The sequence below is a fragment of the Peromyscus eremicus genome, chromosome 14, assembly GCF_949786415.1.
Source record: "Peromyscus eremicus chromosome 14, PerEre_H2_v1, whole genome shotgun sequence".
Lineage (NCBI taxonomy): Eukaryota > Metazoa > Chordata > Mammalia > Rodentia > Cricetidae > Peromyscus > Peromyscus eremicus.
This window is the reverse complement of record NC_081430.1, coordinates 69,164,798-69,187,808: the sequence shown is the minus strand read 5'-3', so window position 1 is coordinate 69,187,808 and position 23,011 is coordinate 69,164,798. Positions and strand designations below refer to the sequence as shown.

Genomic DNA, 23,011 nt, shown 5'->3' with positions numbered 1-23,011 from the left:
CCAACCCAGACATTCCAGACAAGAGTGAGAAAGGAGGAAGGCAGCAATGATAAAGACAGTGCAGGTTTCCCTGACATGACATTTTAGCAAGAAACTTAAGGAGAGAGAGGACATGGGACTGAGCCAGAAGACAGAGACCCGAGCAGACTGAATTCTGTAGGTGTGTGTTGCTTTCGTCCATCTGGTTAGGTGGTTTCGTGCTGTGGCTCAGGCTGGCCTGGACCACACTGTGCAGCCCAGGTCGAACACATGACAAGCCCCTTGCCTCGGGATCCTGAGTGCTGAGGCATGAGGCACCCACCATGCCTGGTGAGGAGGAGCTTTCCAAGTAGAGGAAGTAAAACGTGTTGTCCGGGAAAGGTCGCTACGATAACCTTGTTACAACCTTACTAAATACTGCAACAGAAACTAGGAGGACTATACAAACGTGTGTGTGTGTGTGTGTGTGTGTGTGTGTGTGTGTGTGTGTGTGTGTATGTGTGTGTGTGTATGTGTGTGTGTATGTGTGTGTGTGTGTGTGTATGTGTGTGTGTATGTGTGTGTGTGTATGTGTGTGTGTATGTGTGTGTATGTGTGTGTGTGTGTATGTGTGTGTGTGTCCGTGTCCACAGTAAAACTTTCAAACTAATGCATGAAGCAGATGACACTAAACACTCACTCTTGGAGACTTCGGGTCTGTGTCTTCTCTGTCGCTGTCGCTGTTGGAATCGGTATTCTCCTCGGGCTCACTCTTCACGTCCATTAAAGGCATTTCCTGGTCCACTTTTAGAGCCTCTTCCATTGAGTCTTCCAAGTCTTTTGTTTCCACTTTTACTTTTGGTTCATGGTGGTGAATAGTTCGGAACTGAATATTTGCAGAACGGCAGTACTCCTCAAAACCGTAGAGATATCTAAACACACACAAGGCTCATCTTAAGAAATCTTAGTCTTTGCATTGATCATGAATATAAGGTGCACAAAGAGCAAAACCCAAGGCTTTAAAAAGCACTCTTTGTATGTTAGTAATCTCTGAATGCTGTGGGATGTATGGCAAATGTGTTGCTAATTAATCAATAAAACACTGATTGGCCGTTGGCTAGGCAGGAAGTATAGGCGGGGCAAGGAGGAGAATAAAGCTGGGAAGTGGAAGGCTGAGTCAGAGAGACACTGCCAGCCACCACGATGAGAAACAGCTTGTGAAGATGCCGGTAAGCCACGAGCCACATGGCAAGGTATAGATTTATAGAAATGGATTAATTTAAGCTGTAAGAACAGTTAGCAAGAAGCCTGCCACGGCCATACAGTTTGTAAGCAATATAAGTCTCTGTGTTTACTTGGTCGGGTCTGAGAGGCTGTGGGACTGGCAGGTGAAAGAGATTTGCCCTGACTGTGGGCCAGGCAGGAAAACTCTAGCTACATCTGAATGCCTTTGATACACAGGTACCAAAAACTAAAACATTGTCCTGAGAACCTGACACTGTTACAATTTAACAGAGCCATCTCGGAACACTGCTCTAGAACAGAGGTTCTCAACCTGTGGGTCATGACTCCTTTAAGGGTTGAATGACCCTTTCACAGGGGTCACCTAAGATCACCAGAAAACATAGATATTTACATTACGAATCATATATGAAGTAGCCACAAAAATAATTTTATGGCCGGGGGCCACCACATGAGGAACTGTATTAAAGGGCTGCAGCATTAGGAAGATTGAGAACTGCTGCTCTAGAACATGTATGTAACGAAAACTATAGCCTATGAGCTGGAACTGCAGATGATGAGCACCCCACATCCCTGACTTTAAAGAGGAAATCAGCATCGCATGGGAAATAGAATACCTTTCACTCACAAGTGTCCCCCAGTCCACACGTGAACATTTGCGTTCTTTGTTTGGAGTGCTAATGCCTTAAAAGGAGGCTGTTCCCTGCAGATGTTTGTTTTATTTTTCATTTTTTTTTTTCAAGACAGGGTTTCTGTGTGTAGCCCTGGCTGTCCTGGAACCCTCTGTAGACCAGGCTGGCCTTGAGCTCAGAGATCCACCTGCCTCTGCCTCCCAAGTGCTAGTTAGGATTAAAGGTCTGTACCACCACACCCGGCTGACATTTATTCCTTAATGAAGCCAGACTACTTACTTTCTATAAGCAGTTTTTACATTGTAGGACGCAGCTGAGTTCAAAATTGGAATGCCAAGGTCCATATAAATCTGCTTCCACACAGCACCACTATCAATCTGGAAAGTTAAGGTTTTGTTAACAATTGTCAAAGGAAAAAATCATTACACTAGCATTCTGTGTCCTTTAAAAAATGCATACATCAATGCAACATCAAACGATCAAACTCCTCATCACACAAACACATATTTCCCAAGCAATGTTATACTTACATTGTCACATCCCCCCTGATGATAGACCAGTCTAAAGAGCTTGAAGAGATTGAGATCTTTATAGCCCAAAACAGGTGGTTTGTTGATTGGAGTACCTTTTTTAATGTCAGAGGGAAAAATAAAGCATTTAGTCAAACAAAAAATACTAATTTGAAAGTAAAGATAGTGACTTCTAGTTTGGCAAAATCCATTAATTGGAGGTATACATTTAAAGGTCCTTAAATCACACGGGACAATCTCCTCTGTGTTCTTGATACACTTGTGTGGGCTCTCTGTATTTCAGAAGCCGCACACTTCTATTATCAATCAAGTTACCTCTCTACCAAGGAATGGCTAACCAAGTTAAAAACTGAGACTGCTACATGTGGCTGCCATTGCTGGTTCACTACAGCTGAAGCAAAGGAAGCAGGAAGGTTATGGCTCCACTCTGGCTCTTAAACACATGGAAAGCTGTGTGCGGGTCTCTGCAGGATTACTTCTCAAAGCCCCAGAATGGCTAGGGCCAAATTACCTGCGGATTTTCTAGGACTAAAATGTCAGAGTGTGATGATTTATAATGGTTCTATTTCTTCTATTGCTACGGAAATCCTGTCCCACTCAGAAAGAGACCGTGGTCTATTATCTTCAGCTTGTGGAGACCAAGGATCAGGTGGATTTACTTGCCTGAGTACAGCATTACCACTGTAATAAATGACTACACAGAGTAACGTTATGATTGGTCACTTTCTACTTCTATTTTAATCTTTTCATAAATACAAGGGAGACCAAATTTAATTATGTAAATACTGATTTCCTATGTTTTTATTGCAAACATTTAACTACCATCAGGTATAACTGATTGATTGTGGGCTTTCAGTGGGATACAAGGCATTCCTAAGACAGCAGAAACAATGCCTATACCTCAAACACAGAGCCATAAAAATGACATACCTCTGTCTTCCATAAACTTATAAAGCTGTTGGAGGAAGTTGTCCCTCTCTTCAGGGTCAAGTTCTTCCTCAGGCTGTAAAGGCAAGCACAGTGAACAGAAAGAGATACAATGTTATCTTGGTGTCCAGGAACCCCTGGGAGTCACATTTTAATGCTTTGGCTTTTTTGCTGTTGCCGGGCTCAAACTCTAGGCCTCCCAAATGGTAGGAAAAGTGCTCCACCACTGAGTCTGTTCTCTACCCTTAAGTCACATTCTGATAACAAAGACCTGCTTCAACTGTAGACCAGGCTATCCCTTTCATCCCATCTTCCACTCTGACCCTGCCTTGAGTATCATCAAAAGACTAATAAGAGTCAAGAGGAAAATACTCCAGAATGCAGCAAGACGACTATTTTTACTTCATTTGACGTTATTTGGGGAAAAAAAAAACAAAAAACAAACAAACAAACAAAAAATGATTATCATATGGTCCATACAAATACATTGGGAGATAAGCACAATAATGACAAAAAATTTTTTGTTTGTTTTTCTTTTTGTTTTTCAAGACAGGGATTCCCTGTGTAGCTTTGGAGCCTGTCCTGGAACTCACTCTGTAGACCAGGCTGGCCTCGAACTCACAGAGATCCGCCTGGCTCTGCCTCCCCTGGGTTAAAGGCATGCGACACCACCGCCCCAGCTCAAAAATGATTTTATATAAAACAGTATCTATTTAAGTGTTCCTATTTACTAATTATATAAGTCTAATAGTATTTTCCTATAGTAGTATTATAGATTAAATAAAATATCCTTGGGCTGTCAAGAAGGCTCAGGAGGTAGAGGCACTACCACCATGCTTGACCACTGGACCTCAATCCCTGTGTCCCACATGGAGGAAAGAATGAGTCCATTGCACGTGTCACAGGGCGCGCGCGCACACACACACACACACACACACACACATACACACACATAAGTAAGTGTTCCAAAAGTAAAACATCTGTTGATAGATTACCCATCAGCAAATATTTACAGTTTTTCTGGTTTTGTTTTGACACCGTGGCCCAGGCAGGGCAAGCTAACCTCGACTCTTCCTGAACCTCCCACATCACCTCCCACATGCTGAGACTGTAAGAATACATCACATCTGATTACAGACATCACTGAAAAGTCAGCAGTACTATGGAGAAATTAATAAAACACTAATGTTTCTTCCATATAAAGGATCATGACTTTAGAGGATGACTTTACTGTGTTCTAAGAGAATAATTCAGACTATTTGCATTTTAAAAATGATGTTCAGATAAAAGCAATGTTCAAGCAATAAATATCGATTGTTCAGTGCCTAGACAGCAGCGGGCACTTTAAAATCGTGTTAGCCTTTAAGAATTTTAATAGCTAATACTAGAGCCAGGATCAATGAACATGTAGTCGATTAAAATATATAATAAAATCTAGGAGGCAGGAAGAGCTCTGTGATTCCAAGGCCAACCTGGTCTACATAGTGAGTGCTACCACAGCCAGAGCTACATAGTAAGACCCTGCCTTGATAACAAATAAACGAACAAATAAACAAAAAGTTGTTCTTCAATACAAAGAAACAAAATCAACCCACTGACTATAAATGGGGCACAAATAAGGTTCTAGCAAGCTACGCTAAATTTTTCATGATTGAGTATAATTTTTACAGATTAAAAAGTGATAGCTTAAAGGCATCGAGTTAGTGAATAATAAAGAGTATTTTAGACTCTGTGAGGAACCATGTCACAAAACTTAAGTACAGTTTTAAGATACAGAAACAAAATCAATAAAAAATTCAATTTACATATACCTACTTTTTTGAAAGGAAATTTCCACCAAAAAATAAATCATCTCCTAAGGAATGCCTCACCATCATTTTAAGGAGCTGTGTTACATACACTAGAAGATGCCTCCCTGTCCTAAAAGCTGCCTCTGTCTGGGATTCAGATCTGCTACTGGGTTGCTGTCGCTGTCCACGCGTCCGTCTCACCCTGCAGGCACCTCTTTCCTGACTGGGAGCCAGGCGGCTGCATTGTTCAAGGACGTAGGTGTGGGAAAGAGCAGGAAGAAGGAGGAAGGGAGAGGACTCTCTGAACTATCAGCCTCCCTCCCTTCGTGATATCAAGCACTGGAAGAGTAACTACACACTCAGTCAAAACACCAGCTCAAGGAAGAGGATTTTAAGGATACAGACAATACATGTATACGATTATAATGCTAAGAAATGTCTAATGTTATGGGCACCCTATATTCTACTTAGTATTACAAGTAGCTGTTTGTCTACACTATCAGATTTTGACTTTTCTGACAAGAGGCATTATGTCTTTAAGTTCCAGTATTTCTTAACCATTAAAGCATAACTCAGGAGTTGTACAAAAGCACTGTGGATGAAAATCAGAGCACATGGCACCTTCTATTTTTGCTGCTTTGATTTTGGAAAGTGATGTAGACAGGCAGAAGAGGCCAACACCACATAATGTGTAAGTGCAGAGTGCGGGAACAGGGATGGAATGACCAGTTCTGCTGGGGTGGAGCTGCTGTCTAACACTGAAGAAAGCCTTTCAGTGTGGCTGGTAGTCCCCGTACAGCAAGCAGCAGGAGATGGGTCTGAGGGACGCTGTGATCAGAAAAGGACAATGTGATAAAGAACTGAACTTGCCCGGAGCACACGCCTGTAATCTCAGCATCTGGGAACAGAGGCAGGAGGATCCAGGACAGCCAGGGCTACACAGAGAACCATAGGAGATATGAAGTTTCCAAAGAATTAGGTGCGTGTTTTACAGTTCTCAGCCATGAATGGGACTGACACATTGAAGAGGAAGAGGAAGCCATCACAGCAGTCCACAAGGAAGAGGAGGAGGATGCTGTAAATCTTGCCTTCGGTGAAGGAGAAGGGGAAAGAGAGAGTTAAGGGTGAGAGGTTCTGTTGGTTGCTTTCTTTTGTCTTTCGTTCTTATCCATGCTGGCTGTGCTCAGGAGGCCTGTGAGCTTTGGGGCGTGGTTACTGTATTCACGGCGTTCATCTCTGATGACTGCATGTAGTTAGACAGTCACTGTGTGATGAAAAGACATTTTTGCAACTGAGTTGAGAAGACTTTCCTTCTGTGATTCACACTGGCTGCTAACAACCAACGCTCAGCAACAACGCCATGAAAGCAGGGAAGGGGAAGGATGGCTCCAGATGTCTTCAGACACAGGTGACTGGCAAGACCGCTCCCCTGTACCTTCCTCACACACCTCTGGGAATGAATGCTCATTCAGAAATGGCATAGATTCTAGTGACAAATGGATTTTTTCCACTTTATGGGAAGATAAATACAATTTGTTACTTTTTTTTTTTTTTTGAGTGTTTTCTTCTGCAATCTAGGCTAGCCTGGAAACAGCAGCAATCCTCCTGTCCAAGTGCTGAGATTACAGGCATGTGCTACAAATGAAGTAACACACCTCATGTTTGCTGTTAAGGTTCCTGGCTAGAAAATCTACTCTACTGACTGTAAATCAGGAATTATTCAAACTGTCAAAATACACATGGAGGCTGGCCTGGAACTTGTAGCTGTCCTCCTGCCTCTGCCCCTGACTAGAGTGCTGCAATTACAAGTGAGCATCACCACTAGTTTAATTTCACTGTATTTACCCTGTGACAGTCAGCAGTGAGAAGAGAAACAGGAACACAAGGCCAGCATTTAACTCAGACGCCCAAGGCTGCAACTGGAGCTTCCGAGCAGCATCTGAGCGGCAGCAGGGAGACATGGGAAGGTGAAAATAAGAACGTGAACAGGAGTCAACCCGTGAACGCCAGACTTCCAAAGGACAGTGATGAAAAGCCATAAAGCAGCAAAACTGACACCAAAATCTAGTGTTCATCTGATAGGGGCTGAAAGCTATTAAAGGTTTCCAGTGGGCCGATTACAAACAAGTATTGTTAGAGAAGAACTCTTTGACAAGGTCCAGAAAATCTCAAATTGGTCAAAGGAAAAAGTTATTTAAAAACCACAAGAGTATGAGAGAGATTACTTAGAGTATACTGTCTAAGAAGAGACATTTTGAAGAAAAGAGAAGTCGTGTCAAAGACTGTTCTAATTAACCTTCAAACAACAGTCCGACACCTTGTTTCAAACAGTAATTTCGCAAGATTTTATATAATCCACACTTCTTCATTTATTCAGAAACTAGGTGATGAGGGTTTAATATGGGCCAGACTCTCAGTGCTGCCTGTCTGGGTCCCCTGGGGAGGAAGGGTGGAAAACAAAGTCCCTGGCATGCCTTGGGTTCATTTACAGCATAGGAAAGAAGAGACCCAAACCCTGAAGGGCTTGTGGAACCTCAGCCTAAGTGTTCTCCTAAGAAAAAATTAGAAAACAGAGAAGGTACTGCTAGTGTCTAAGTTCCCTCCATAATCTCTCTCTCTCTCTCTCTCTCTCTCTCTCTCTCTCTCTCTCTCTGAAATATACATACATATAACTGGTAAGAGGGTTATGCCGCTTTCATTTAAAAACCAACAAGTCAGCCGGGCGGTGGTGGCACACTCCTTTAATCCCAGCACTCAGGAGGCAGAGCCAGGCGGATCTCTGTGAGTTCGAGGCCAGCCTGGGCTACCAAGTGAGTTCCAGGAAAGGCGCAAAGCTACACAGAGAAACCCTGTCTCGAAAAACCAAAAAAAAAAACCAAAACAAACAAACAAAAAAAACCCAACAAGTCTGTAAAATAAGCAGGACATTATTCGGGTTAGTCATCTTCACTTGTTCAAATACAGAGTTGCCTATTTTAACAAAGATAAGAAAAGATGCATCTTCCTGGTGGCTGATGTTTTGATATAACAGATCACAACACCTCAGTGAAACAGTTACGAAAGACTTCAATTTAAAAAGAAAGTCCTTAAAATTTTTAAATGGTTAGAGAGAGAGTTCAGCAGTTAAGAGCACTTGCTGCTCTTGCAGGAAAAGGATTTGGTTCCCAGTACCCACAGTGTTTCGCAATCATCTGTAACTCCCGTCCAGGGGATCTGATGCCTTATTTTGACTTCTGTGGACACCAAGCACGCGCATAGTGTACAAACATACATTCAAACAAAACTCATACACATAAAATAAAATAAAAAAAATCTAAAAAAAAAAATGTAAGAAGAAAAAGCGTGGCACAGTGGGTGACCTGCGCCGCCGCAGTCTTGGGCACTCTGAGGCAGGAGACCTGCGTGAGCACAGGGGCAGCCTGGGTACATGGCAACACCCATCTCCCAAAAACGAGAGAGGGAGATGGAAAGGGAGGGAGGGAGGGAGGGAGAGTGTAAAATCTTGATCTTCGATGGACAGAGTTTCAAGTACAAAAGCTGACAGCTGAGCGCGAACCGGTGGGCTAGAGCTGTAATCCCAGCACTTGGGAGGTACAGGGAGGAGGAGGAGGAGCAGCAGTTCAAGGTCATCGGCAGCTACAGAGCAAGTCTGAAGACATCCCAGGTTCCAGAGCTCCTGCCTTAAATCAGAGGTGAGATGGCTCAGTCGGGAAGGGTGGCTGCTACTAAGCCTTAAGCAAAAGTAGCAGGACCCACATGGTAGGAGAGAATCCACTTCTAAAAGTTGTCCTCTAGCCTTGAGACAGACCCTATGGCATATACCTGCCTCCTCCACCCAAATAAATGTACGCATACACAAATAAGTCAATACAAAACAAGAAAAATAAGTTTACAAAATTAAGTGGGCAATATTTGTGTAAGGTCCAAGAGCTCTGACAACAGTGAATTACCTGTATAAATAGACCTGGAATAAATGTGACATTAAGTAATGCTTAGCACACTGCTTTGAAAGAGAGATGGCATTACATAACATGCTTTAGAAATATTTCAATTCAAAAAGGTAAAAACCACAACCTCTTTTGTGCCCTAAAATTATTTTATTCCCCAAGGGATCACATGTAGTTTCTGTTTTTAAAAAACTGACTTCAGATCTAGTGCAGAGACGGGCATGGAGGAGGGTAAGTGTGAACACACCAGCAGGGAGGTGCCACCGCATTAGTCTAGGGGAAGACAGTGGCTGGCAGAGTATTTACTGAAAGAAGTGGGCAGACTAAGGAACTACTCAAGTTGGTAGAAGACAAAGGATTTGTGTGCCTAAATGGATTGGGTGGGGAGGACCAAGAAAAGAATCCAGATGCCGTCCGTGTATTCCGTGTATCTAGCTTTGGCAACTGGGTATGGTGCTTCTACTAAAATAAATTAGGAATGGCCGGGGAAGGAGAAAAGAAGGTAAGTGAGGCTGTGTGCATAGTGAGTTTGAATACTTCCAAATAAAAAGAAATTCCCATGAACAGTTTAATCTAAGAGTCTGTCGCTAAGAGACAGCTGAGATGTGCATATAGATTCAGAGTTATTCTATCATTTGGTTGGGAAGTAACCCAGAAACCAAATGTCACATCATGAGAGCTGAATGCTGCTAAGGAGTAAGATGAGCTAGGACACACTTCTGCTTGGCTGAAGGTTTCTGGTGACTGTCAGCAAAGTTGCTCTGGCTGTGATGACACAGTCATGAGGAGTCAGGGACGCCGCGTGTAACCGAGCAGCCTGGCTGGAGGGCAAGCATGGGCAGCAGGTGGGGGACGCCAGGACCAGAAGTACAAACAGAATGGGAAGGGTTCGAGGAGCAAAGACTTCCTGATCCAGGGCAGAACCCCAGGGACCCGGCTCTCAGACATGCCACACTGGCGACTGGGCCCAAGGGCGGCCCGCTGTGGGCTCTAAAGCTACTCCCGTGTAGTGTATAAGGCTTAAAGGAAAAGGCTGCTCCCATTGGAACTTAGGAGTTTCTTTCCAGGGGTGGAGACACGGTGACATTCAAAGAAGATGACCTGATCCCAGACACCGAACTGACCCGCGATAGTTGGAGACCCAAGGCCACCTGATCCTAAAATTTACAGGCGTACCATCCCTCACTGTTACACACATGTAGAGCACTTCCAGGGGCCCAAAGGATGTGATACAGTCACAGTAAGACACTGTTTCACAACTTAACAACGTCTCCTTAAAACAACGATATGACTCGTAAACTACTGCCGTTAACGGTTTTCCATTTGAAATGGTGCATACGGTGTATGTAACCATCAGGATACGATATTGGGGCTATAAGTTTTTCATATCACTCAAACCTCTTAGATGACACAGATATAAAGTATCATTACATAAAAAGTGTTAAAAAAAAATAGAGCTGTATGAGAGGGCTGGAGAGATGGCGCCACCATTAAGAGCACTGGCTGTTCGTCTGGAGGACCCAGGTTCAACTCCCAGCACCCACACAGTGATTCACAACCATCTGTAATTCCAGTTCCAGGGGATCTGACACCCTCTTCTGGCCTCCATAGGCACCAGGCATGAAAGCAGTGCATAGACACACATGCAGATATAATACCTATACACAGTAATTATTTTGAAAATGTAGCTGTATTTGTGTGAACAAATGTATAAACCTCATCGGTCTCATTAGGTGAATTAGTGTGGTTCAAGCTTTAAGCTAAAACAGTGAAGATTCTTCAAAACTCATTAAGACTTTTCAAAAGAGATTTATTTATTTATTTTATGTGTATGCGTGTTTTGCCTGCAGGTACACAAGTGTATCATATGCATGCAGTACCTGAGGAGACCAAAAGGTGGCACTGGATCCCCTGGAGCTGGAGTTAGAGGTGGTTGTAAACTGCCATGTGGGTGCTAAGTACCAAACAGAGGGCCTTCATGATCAGCAGTGCTCTGGACCCCTGAGCCATCTCTCCAGCCTACAGTTAGGACATTTTTTATTTCCTTGTTTAGTAGTCTAAATTTAAGCAAGTTGTTATATTTGAATGTAAGTGAGTATCTAAGTTATTCATTGAAGGTTGGTGTTTCAGATTTACTTAAAGCTTAGTTTAATTGAAGTTATTTGATATAGCTATAATATTTTTTATTACATTTAAGAACCTTTAGCTTTTACTGACAGTTTTCCTGAGTTATCAGGTATTTACTGTGGATCTATATACAAAGTGATTTTGAACAATCATCAGCAAATGTCTTTAATCTACTCGGTCATAGATTGGCACAGGTGACATTTGATTTAAATACCAAAAAATTAATATTCATATTTCTAGGAATTAAAAAACTCAAGCACTTATGACTTTTACAATAATGGAAAATTATCTTGGGTACCAAATGTAATGGTAACTCCTAGAAAATTCTCAAGATTGGAGAAATGCGTGTATCAATACATTAGACTAAAAAGAGCAGTTCTTATAAAAACTTCACTCCGTTTAATTTTCATTGCTAAACATGAAATCTGAAACACAAAGCCATTAAATCAATGATGATTTAAGCTAAAACTAGTTAAATTCCTCTTGATAATTAATCTTCTAACTTCTTACCTTTAGAAAATTCTCCTATATTTATCCAATATAATCATAAGTCAAGAAAAGTGAATAACAGTTATCATTATTTATATTACTCTGGACTTTCCAATAAATTTCCAAGCTCAAAAAAATTTAGCAATGTCTTTTCTAATATAAAATTTTCTTAAAATTTTTTCTCTTAACAAAGACATTTAAATAACACCCACAAGATAATCTCTAGGTTTTCTCCAGCATAACTGTCTATTTGTTGCAGTTACCAATACAGACAGGAACTACTTTCTGTCAGATTCTCTTCCCAAGCACAGTATGAGACATACTGCTTATTCTCAAATCCTGCAGTAGCATATGAGCAGGAAATAAAGTATTAAATAAAAAAGCTACTGCTCCATTATACAGCTGTAGACTCTCAAATCTTCCTGCTCCCACTTATGTTTCAACATCTGACATGCGATGGGTAAACAGAGGCTACTGCTCATTCTCACTGCAGAGGTGGCCAACACTTGTAGGATTCTGCTGCAGACGCTTGCCTGCTAGTCTACACTGGGTGACAATCTACTGTGCAGTTTAACGGCTTACAAAACGTTACAAAGGATCTTTGGATTCTTGTAAAGCATCGTCCAGTCCTCCTAAGAAGTACACTATGGATACATCTTAGGTAGAATCATGATCTGTAATGCAATACAACAGCTTAGCCTCACTGGTGTGGGAAAGGCCCAGAATGACTAAGCCAGGTAGGCCCTGGCTTATCAGATTATCCACTATACACCATACTCATGTTTCTCCCTTTGCTATGTATAGTTTAAAGCATTTCTTAGGTGATCAGTATATTAAATGTTTTACAATTATTCTTCAAGACAAGTTAGAATGATTCAGCAACTAAATCTCACTCAAAAGCAAGAGCAAGGAAAATGCAGCTCATTTTTTCCCCTATAACAACCTAAATCTCACTCAAGAAAACCCACCAAGGTGGCCAGAGAACTAGTTTACAACAAGTATGTATCAATAAAGCAAATGCTATGAAAATGAGCATCTGAAAAATAATTTAAAAGAAACTGTAAGAATCATGCCTGCATTTTGTGATTTTTTTTTTGCTGTTATTTTTTAGACTAAAGCAACCATGCTCATAAATTTTAGCAAGTTCATAAGTAACATATAGTAAAAAGATACTATTTTTCTAAGTGTCCTTATCTTTTAATTTTTCTTTACTATTACATTCAAATAATAGCCTCTGCTCTATTCATTTTTACTAACATTTATCACTCCCAGCTTGAATGAAACATTACAATATTATAAAATTAATCACTGTAACATGAGCACTATTTACTATTTTATAGGTACCCTCTGCAACTTCTTACAAAGCTCTTTTTAGCCTCTTTGTTTAAAATTTCAAGGTATTTTTGAAGGGTAGGTAAAATGCATTCTGGAAGGAACACCTATTAAAAGTATTAGCAAAAATAAAGAGACTAACCCTTTTTCGGCATTTGGCAATATGAGATCCTAATTGATGTTAAATAAAAATCCAGAAGCTAAACCACAAACTGTTAACAGTTCACACCCTGAAAATGTGGCCTATTTACCCTGAAACACACAACCTAAACCTAAATTCAGATAAAATACAGCTACCACATCCAATATTCAGTCTTTAAATCCTGGATTTTACAAATGTCTCCTGACTGTCATTCCTAAAGCTATCTTATGGTTGAGAAAAATACCCTTTACCCTCTAATCCTCTAAAAATAGATTCCTCCTGTCTTTTTTTACAAGAAACAATTACGCTTGGTTATAAGCTCCACCACATCAGCCACATAATCAACACCTAAATTTTTAACCTAATCCCATTTTTGGCAATCCAAACAATAACTAAATATTTAAAAAAAAAAAAAAAATCTTACCTATGTGCTGCATTTCCTTTCAAATGCAAAATGGTTAGCTTCCACTTCTACTTAGTCAGTGCAGGGTCTGGACATGCCAGGCTGATTGGCAAATCTCTGCTGTCCCTCTTAGGGCACAGCGTCCGCAGGGTTATACAGCACTACTTACATTCTCCTCCACATAAAAATCAGACATTACATGAAAGGGAAAGAAAGGCAGCCCATTTCAAAGCGGCTGGCAAACCTCCATTGGCAACCTGCCAAGCCTCTGCTAAACCTTCCTGTCTTTCTGAGCATGCTCACTTAAAACCAACAGCATGTTACTATGGCAACTCTGTAGGCAGCCTGGAAGTATGAACCGCCATTCTGATTCCAGAGTGTAAAAAGCCAAATGCTGTAGGGGAGTCAAAGGAGAGAGCTAGCATGTACTCTTCCTCACACACAAGTCCACTCCCGGCATTCCAGAAGTGCACATTTGTGCATTTCAACAAACAAAAGCAGCCCACATTTCCAGGGCTAATTTTTTTCATGCTCAAATAGATCTTCTTTTTCAGTAAACTCATGCTCTTTGTTTTGCCTCTCAACAACCCAAATCACACTAGAATATTTATCCCAGTTAACAAAACACTGGTGAATAAACAGACAAACACCATGTGAGCAACCATGGTAACTCATGGATGATTTCTATAATCAGCCTATGAACAACACAGCAACATTACAAAGAAAACCACTCCTGATAAAAATACAACCTAAATCTCTTCTATGATTTGCCAAGACTCCAGAAGAATTTTTCTTTAGGTGTAATTAAGATTTCCTAGAAGGTTTCCAAGTTAGGAGAATCGAGCCCTGGGTTCAAATCCCTCAGCTCCGGTTTAGCTGTACCAGCTCTGGACAGCACCTTTCTGACTCTCTCAGCACCCTGAGAGCGGGGTGACAATCACTTCACACACTGACAGTGAACACACAGAAACACCTAGCGCCCCGCCCCCATACCCCTAATCTTGTTGATTGTCCCTAAAAAGCACTTTTTGGTAACTTCACCCTAAGAACCGGTGCGGATTCCTACACTGCACTATGAGCTGAACAGCCACAACACTCCTCAACCAAATTAAGCTAAGAAAAGTTTCAAACAAAAACCAACAACAGAAAATCTAGACGGAGAACAAACACATGGAGGTACTATTTTCACTAGAAAGCAAAAAAAAAAAAAAGTCTCCACGTTGCATGGAATCGAACCTACCGGTTCTTCTTCCTCCTTTTTGGGCTCTTCCTTCTTCTCCTCTTCATTCTCCTCAGCTGGGCAGTCTTCATCATCACTGCTGGATGACTCGAGGATTTCACTTATATCCATTTTCCAATTATCAGGAACGATTCTAGCTTTTAAGAAGACACTTGCTCTCCGGAGCCCTGAAAGGAAACATGGACTTCAGCTGTTCCCACAGGATGAAGAGCATGGAATTAAGGGAGATGCATGGCATTCAGGGTCAGAAAGCTCAGTCCATACCCAGCCATCGTTCACAAAATAGTACAGGGCATCTGAGTGTGTCAGGAGTTACAAGATTATGTAGCCTTTCTGACAGTCCGCTGGAATTTTTGTTTATTTATTGTTGTGACACAGGGTCTCAACCATCACTGTGTAGCCCAATCTAGCCCGGATCTTGTGCCCCACAGGCCTCTACCTCCCAAGTGAAACCATGTCTGGCAGAGATTAGAAACAGTCTTTTAGAAAAAAGATTTCTAGTTATTTTATGTGAGTGTTCTACCTGTAGATATCCACTGGCATTAAATCCCCTGGAACTGATTACAGATGACTGTGAACTGCCATGTGGGTGCCGGGAACCAAACCTGGGTCCTCTGCAAGAGTAGTAAGCGCTCTTAACCACTGAGCCATCTCTCCAGCCCCACTATTAGATAATAATGGTCAGCCAGGTGGGCAAGTGCACGATTTTAACCCCAGCCCTCGGGAGGCAAAGGTAGGTGGAGCTCTGTGAGTTCAAGGACACTGGTCTAAATAGTGAGTTCCAGGACAACCAGGGCTATGTAGAAAGACACTCTCCCGTACCCTTCAAAAAGAAGAAATATTGCTAGGTGGTGGTGACACACAGCTTTAATCCCAGCACTCAGGCAGAGGCAGGGAGCTCTCTGTGAGTTCAAGGCCAGCATGGTCTACAGAGTGAGTTCAAGGACAGCCAAGGCCACACAGAGAAATCATGACTCAAAAACCAAAAAAGAAATATTACTGACCACACATGCAAAGTTAAATTTGTAAAATTTACAAACCGAGTATTTTATCGAGACATGACAAAAATGCCATTAAGTAAGGGTGTGTTCAACACATTATCTGTGAGGTTCACACTCAGGAACCACGCAACCCAGCATCAAGAGAAGGAAGAAGCCCAACGACTCATTGTTTTAAGTTAATGATTTTGTACTGGACCACATGAGTCCACGGACCACAGGCTGGACAAAGAATTCCAAAGAGTTAATGTGGTAATAACAGAGACTAGTCAGTACTGTTCCATATGTGAGTCTCCGGACACAGTCACAGCATGAAATGATACGCTGACTCAGCTTCTTTTACCTGGCTTAGCACAGAGCTCAGATTCTGGTAGACTGAGAATGTCTAGTTCCTTAATGTCCTTTCTTGCTATAGAGTAACTATGAAAAAGAACAAAGCGGGGAGAACTACTTATTAAGTAAAAAACACCATTTAAACAGTCCACATTAATACATACATAAGACCTCAAGAATCAAAATTATTTTGTAAATAGTGTTTTAAAAGTTGTAGGCTATGAATATCCCAATCCTTAATAAAGTATTGGAGATAATATAAACAAAGCTAGTATTTTTTAAGTTTTATGACCTCAAAGTACTCTTATTTGAGAGCAACAAATTCACAATAGTTCCGAATATACAACCTTCCTATAGACAACAGTTTCTATGAACATAGTTATTTCAGTTAACACCTATTTTGTTCAGTATTTCCTAATTTTTGTTAATTTGTTAAAATATTCTTATGATTGTTATATATTATATATTTTTCACAGAGAATAACAAATATATACTTAATTTTACTGTTTTAGTTGAAAAAACCATGAAATTAAGGGAAAGTTTCTAAAAGTCTGTTTCTTAAAATAAAACATGGAAGTAATTATTCTACTAATAAAATGTCTATTAAGAAGTTTCATAATTCATAATATGAAATAGCACATGATAAAAATCCAGAATTTTTCAATTAAAAAACTATACACACTTTATTAACAAATAAATGTCTTTAATATACTGTTCTCACTTATTGTTTAATTTTTATATAAAATGTATCAGCTAAAAGTACCCTATATAAAAACTTAAACCCTATATAAAAACTTAAATAACTTCTCAATTCCATCTGGAGTGACTCGCCTTTACAGTGGGTGGCCAATCACCATGTCCCATTCCCATGAATCATTACCGGGTGTTTCATTACTCACAATTTAGAATCAATAAATGATCGAACTAAACACTGATCCTTTTTCACTGTGACATCATCATTGCAGCTGGGAGAGATGACCTGGAATACAAATTCAGAATCTACTGACTCCCCTTGCTCAGAAAAAAAACAAAGACAAAAAAACCACATTTATTTACTTATTTACTAAAAAAAAAAAAAAATTTTTTTGAAGTTCTAAGTAATTAAACCCAAAGCCTTTCGTATGTTAGAGAAACACCCAATCACTGAGTTATATCCCTAACTTAGACTATGTTTAACCTTTCTACTATGCCTATTCATTTGTGTGCAGGGCAGGGAGAGTTCAAGTATGCTATGGCGCTCATGTAGGTTAATGTACAACTTGTAAGACGTGGTTCTCTCCTTTCACCACATGGGTCTCCAAGGGAGCCAACTCACGCTGTCAGAGTTAGTGGCAAGCATCTTTAGCTACTGAGCCAACTCGCCAGTATGTGATTTTAAAAATAACCTAGGGGACAGGGGGACTGGAGAGAAAGCTCAGCAGTTGAGAGGACCCAGAAGACCCAGGTTCTGTTCCCAGCACCCACATGATGGCCACACTTGTCTGTCACTTGAGTTCAGGGAATCTGACACCCTCTTCTGGCCTCCACGGGTACCACCACCCTGAGGTACACAGACATACATGCAGGCAAAACACCCCATACATAAAGAAATAGAATTTAAAATATTAATAAAAAAAAAGATTTCATTAGCTTTCTAGATACTTAACATAGTCATTAGATAAAATAAAATAAATAACAAAATATAAATTAAAATATTATTGCTTTAAAAATTCTTAGCTAAATGAAAATTTTTTATTACGTTTACTTACTTGTGTGGGAGGGCACACATGTGTCACAGCATTCTGTGAGGGTTAGTACTTGTTATAATACTTTCTTTCCTTCCCCCATGGGGGTCCTGGGGATCAAGATCAGGCTACAGGCTTGGTGTGAGCTCCTTACCTTGGAAGGATCTCCTGGCCCAAGACTATTTTGTATCCAAAGCAGTAACATTTATGGATAGGTGAGCTGTTCTCTATTTTTTTTTCAGATACAGACTTCTACAGCCCACCCAGGCTGGCCTCAATATACAATGTAGCAAGGATGACTGACCCCGGAACTCCTCCCTCTTTACCAATGGCAGACTGCAGGTGGGAGGTACCATGGCTGGCATGAATGTGTGATCTGCACTAGTTTTGTTTGTTTTTTTTTTAATTGGTGGAAGTGGTAAGGATTTTTGTTTCTTTTGAAACAGGGTTTCGCTATGTAGCCTGGAAATTGCTATGTAGATCAGACTGGCCTCAAGCTCACACACAGAGCTCTGCCTGTCTCCATCTCCCGAGTTATTTTTAATTGTGTGTGCACAGGCATGCACTCAGAGACCAGTGGTGTCGGACCCCGGTGGATGCTGGGAGCCTCCCCATGTGGTGTTCTGCATTTGGGTCCTCTGCAAGAGCAGTATATGCTCTTAATCACTGAAGCATCTCATCTCTCTCGAGGGTCAGTTTAAAAAATATACCTGAAGCTGGGTGGTGGTGGCAGCGCACGCCTTTAATTCCAACATTCGGGAGGCACAGCCAGGAGGATCTCTATGAGTTCGAGGCCAGCCTGGTCTACAGAGTGAGATTCAGGACAGGCACCAAAACTATACAGAAAAACCCTGTCTGGAAAAGCCAAAAAGAACTGAATATGCATCTATTTTAAAATCCGTCTATTAAAAATCATGCAAAATCTTCTTTATCAGGGTATGAACAGTTTTCAATTCGTCATTAAAGAAAGACCTAACAAAAGCTTTTTTAAATCTAGCTTTTGAAAGTAAACAAACACCTTACGAGTGTCATTAGTAAATAATTTCTGTGCTAGGATTACAGGCATGGTCACACCTTAACACCAGATAGAAATGCATGCCCAGTAGGTGCTAGTAACTGCCAGACTAGTAGAGTGGTTGTGCTTATCCTCAAGAGTCAGCAGTGTGATGGAGGGTCAACCTAACACACACACATATGCACGCATGTGTGCACACTTGTGAGCGTGCACACGCACACATCTCACAATGGGAGGATGGTGCAGTGGTACACCAGGTTCAGCACACTAGTGAAGGACAGAGTTGGCCCCAGCAGGCCAGAACAGGAGGAGCAGCAAAGCCTCGGAGGACGAATAAACAACCCTAAGCCTCATTCCATCGCCTGTGAACTAACGGCTTCTATAGTGACTCCTGTCACTTCCGGTCTGTCTAACCACGGGGCAAGCAAACTCTTATGAACATCCCCAAACGTGCAGCGCTAATGCCGTTCTTATCTCCTGCTGTTCCGGGGACCAGGTGAAGACCCTTCTGTCTCAGGGGTCAGTTATATTTACGGTTGTAGTCTCGTCTCCCCAGCTCTCACTTGACAGTCAGTCAAAGAGGACCCTCTGGGAGATAAATACCACTAAGAGGTCTTCTTCCTCTCATAAAATATCCTCTATTGTTCAAAGACTATCATTTCTAAAACTTAAAAAAAATCTAAGTGCATCTTTCCTCTCTATTATGTCCTTATTCTAGTTTATGTCCCAGTACTAAAAAAATTACTATATACCTTCTCTTTGGTTGTTTTTGGGTTTTTTTTTTTTTTTTTTTTTTTTTTTTGAGACAGGTTTCTCTGTGTAGCCCTGGTTGTCCTGGAACTCACTCTGTAGACCAGGCTGGCCTTGAACTCACAGAGATCCACCTCCTCTGCCTCCTGAGTGCTGGGATTAAAGGTGTGCAACATCACCGCTAGACAAGCTCTAGTTATACCAAGTTAGCGTCCAGCTGCTAGGCCGGAGCAAACGTCTTGTTGGACTCCTGAGTTCTGGGATTACGGCCGTGCAGCACCACGTGCAGAATGGAAATTGTGTGAGGTTATCACTGATTTGAAATGATTTCTCCTCATAACTTGGATCTAGATATGTAGTCTGAATGTAGTAAAGATTAAGAGGCTAGGTATGGTGGCTCATACCATAGTCTACAACTTTAGAGACTGGAACAGGGGGATAGCTATGAATTTGGGGCCAGCCTGGGCTACACAGTAAGTTCCTGGCCAGCTTAACCTACAGAGTGAGACAAACAATAAAAAGGGTTAGGGATCAACCTAGAAGCACTGAAGATGTAAAACGGTAAAGGGACAGAATGAAGAACACATCAGAGGAAACACACCTGAGAGATGTCAATAAATGATAACCGAGAATGGGTAATCAAAGACAATGGCCAGTTTCTGTAGACCTGACTTTTAATTTCTAAACACATAACAAAATCTTCATTAAATTTGTAATATTTCCAATATATGTCCAATAAGTTTTTCAAAGCCATTTTCAACAAGAAACACAGCTGACTAATTTGCAATGACACTTCACTTACCAAAGCAGGGTACCACTCAGTCCTCTCGGCCGTGGGCGCCACCCGGACAACCTTTCCTAGTAACTCATCGCTGAGACGCCGCTTGTCTTCCTCTTCCTCCTCACTGCTCTCCTCCTCCTTTTCGTCTTCAGTGCTGAGAGTCAGAACAACCTGGTCGTTACGCTGACACAGCCATCACCGGTCCCATCAGTGCGGACTGCTGCATGCTCAGCCTGGCTCCCAAGGCCGCCTCGCCATTCTAACCGGGGCTGAGGAGATGGGCACTCTCTGGCCTCACACAAGGAACTGAGCGACCTGAGTAACTCCTGAGTTCACGTCACTGAATACCTGGACTCAGGTTCCCCGCCAGGACAGAGAAGCCTAACTATATCACCAATGCACTTTTGGGTTTTTTTGTTTGTTTGTTTTTGTCAAGACAGGATTTCTTTATGTAGTCCTGGCTGTCCCAGAACTCGCTCTGTAGACCAGGCTGGCCTTGAACTCACAGAGATCCACCTGCCTCTGCCTCCCAAGTGCTGAGATTAAAGGCAAGAGCCACCAACTCCCTGCTTACCAAATGCACTTTTAAAACAGATTACCTTTCTGTTTTTTAATGCCAGAGGCCAAATAATGTAAGTTTAATTTTCTAGTGGGTTTTGAAAATAGTCATTTACTCTTAAGTGTCCATAATATTCATTAATTATAAGTCTATACTTTTAAATAAAAATGAGTGTGCACTCTCATTTAAAATCTTGATGACTATACACTGACATCTGTCATTGACTATGGTATACCATGCTGTTAACTATTAAAAGATCTGGAGGTATTCGGTTCCTTGTCTTTTTGTATTTTCCTTTCTTCCTCTCTCAGATTCATTGCCTAGGAACCACCACGTCTCCCTTTCTGCAGTGACTAATTTTCCTGTTAGTTCTAATGCCTCTACTTGCTTTTGAGTGTCCTGTGCTAAAATATCAGTTTACTCGACTTATTAAAAATTATAATTACTAAAGACTACAGTGCTATTTTAGGAATAAAAGTATCACAGAACATTAATGATTTATTAAATCACTATCGTATGCTGAGCACTTGCTACACTATGAAAAAACGTACATAGCACTATATAATCCTCTCCCAACTAGCGGACATTATCAACCCCATAGTCCTCAGCTATGAACTAGCACCAGGATTTTGTAGCATTTGTTTGTGTGTGTGAGGACTAGAATTAGATAATGTAAACATGGTCACTGTAATAAGGAGACACAACCACTAAGTGGCTGGACTGAGATTTCCAGTCAGGGGCCTCAAAGATCTCTGGCTGCTTTTTGGTTTGTCACGTGTATGCCTGACTTGGCCTTTTTTACATCTTTGTTATATATGCTTCCGTCAGGAATGCACAAAGCCAGTACCTGGATCTGGGTTCCTAAATATTTCTTTCCTATCGAAAGGAACAAAGGCAAACGTCAAGGTTTGAGGCTGGAAATAAAGATCATGAACTCATGACACTGCACAGTGCCAGGAAATGGCCATGTACTCAAGAAGTGGAGACATGTATAAAAAGGATGCAAACCAGCCTGGAGAGGTGCCCACTGGCTGGATCTGGAATAACTTGAATAGCAAAATAAAAAATTTTAAACAATGAATCACAACCCATTAAGTAAAATTATAATCTATGAATACATACTGATAAGGAAGATTTTCTTTAAAAAAGTTTATTTTTACATTTAACCATTCAGTGTGTGTGTGTGTGTGTGTGTGTATGTGTGTGTGTGCATGTGTGTGTGTGTGTGTGTATGTATGTGTGCATGTGTGTGTGTACTTGCTTGCTTGCACATGTGCTACAGCACATACATGGAGGTCCAAAGACAACTCCCACTGAGTTGGTCCTCTTCTCCCATCCTGTGACATTCAGGGATCAAACTCAGATAGTCAGACCCGGTCCCAAGTGCCTTCAGCCCTGAGCCACCCTACTGGCCCAGGAAAATGGTAACTAAATGTAACTAAAAATGAGGCAGGAACCAAACAATTACAAAATCACCATGTTGCTATCATAACGGTACTGCTATACCAAAGGAGCCTCAGTGAGTGATAAAGCCACTGAAGGAATGACGGCTGGAGAAAGAGCAGCCTATCTACTAGCAAAGCAGCTCCACATAGATTATTATTTAATTATCCAGGCAGAAAAGGGAACTAAGAGAACTCTAGGTTCAGAAGTTAGGCAGGAACCACATTTAACTCGGTGATCAAAGGTAATGTCACCGGTTATGGGACAAATGACAGTATGTATTTATGATGTACTTACACTGAGAAGAACACTTAATACTGTCAAAAATGTATAATCTTACACTATAAATAAAAAACACATGAAACCTCTGCATTGAAGACCAGTCTACAAAACAACTTGCCTGGCCGGGCAATGGTAGCACACACCTTTTATCCCAGCACTCAGGAGGCCAAGGCCGACAGATCTCAGTGAGTTCCAGGACAGCCAGGGCTACACAGAGAAACCCTGTCTCCATAAACAAAACAAAACAAAAAAAACCCCAAAACTAAAAGAAACCAATAAGCCCACACAACTTGCCTGTACTCTTAAATGACAGTATTATGAAAACCAACCAACAAAAAGCTAACCAATGTTTCCAGATTAAAGGGAA

The 23,011-nt window shown here is 41.3% G+C and overlaps 1 protein-coding gene across 1 annotated transcript in view; it reads right to left on the bottom strand.

Moving 5' to 3' along the window:
• Positions 1 to 23,011, bottom strand: part of Arid4a (AT-rich interaction domain 4A) — a 71,925-nt gene that overhangs the window by 28,140 nt on the left and 20,774 nt on the right. Inside the window, exons 8-15 of the mRNA XM_059279864.1 lie at positions 20,382 to 20,514; positions 16,990 to 17,069; positions 16,101 to 16,177; positions 14,760 to 14,926; positions 3,293 to 3,365; positions 2,363 to 2,457; positions 2,112 to 2,209; positions 659 to 890 (exon numbers count right to left, since the gene is read on the bottom strand). Of these exons, the coding sequence (XP_059135847.1) occupies positions 659 to 890; positions 2,112 to 2,209; positions 2,363 to 2,457; positions 3,293 to 3,365; positions 14,760 to 14,926; positions 16,101 to 16,177; positions 16,990 to 17,069; positions 20,382 to 20,514 (955 nt within the window). The remainder of the gene's footprint in view (positions 1 to 658; positions 891 to 2,111; positions 2,210 to 2,362; positions 2,458 to 3,292; positions 3,366 to 14,759; positions 14,927 to 16,100; positions 16,178 to 16,989; positions 17,070 to 20,381; positions 20,515 to 23,011) is intronic.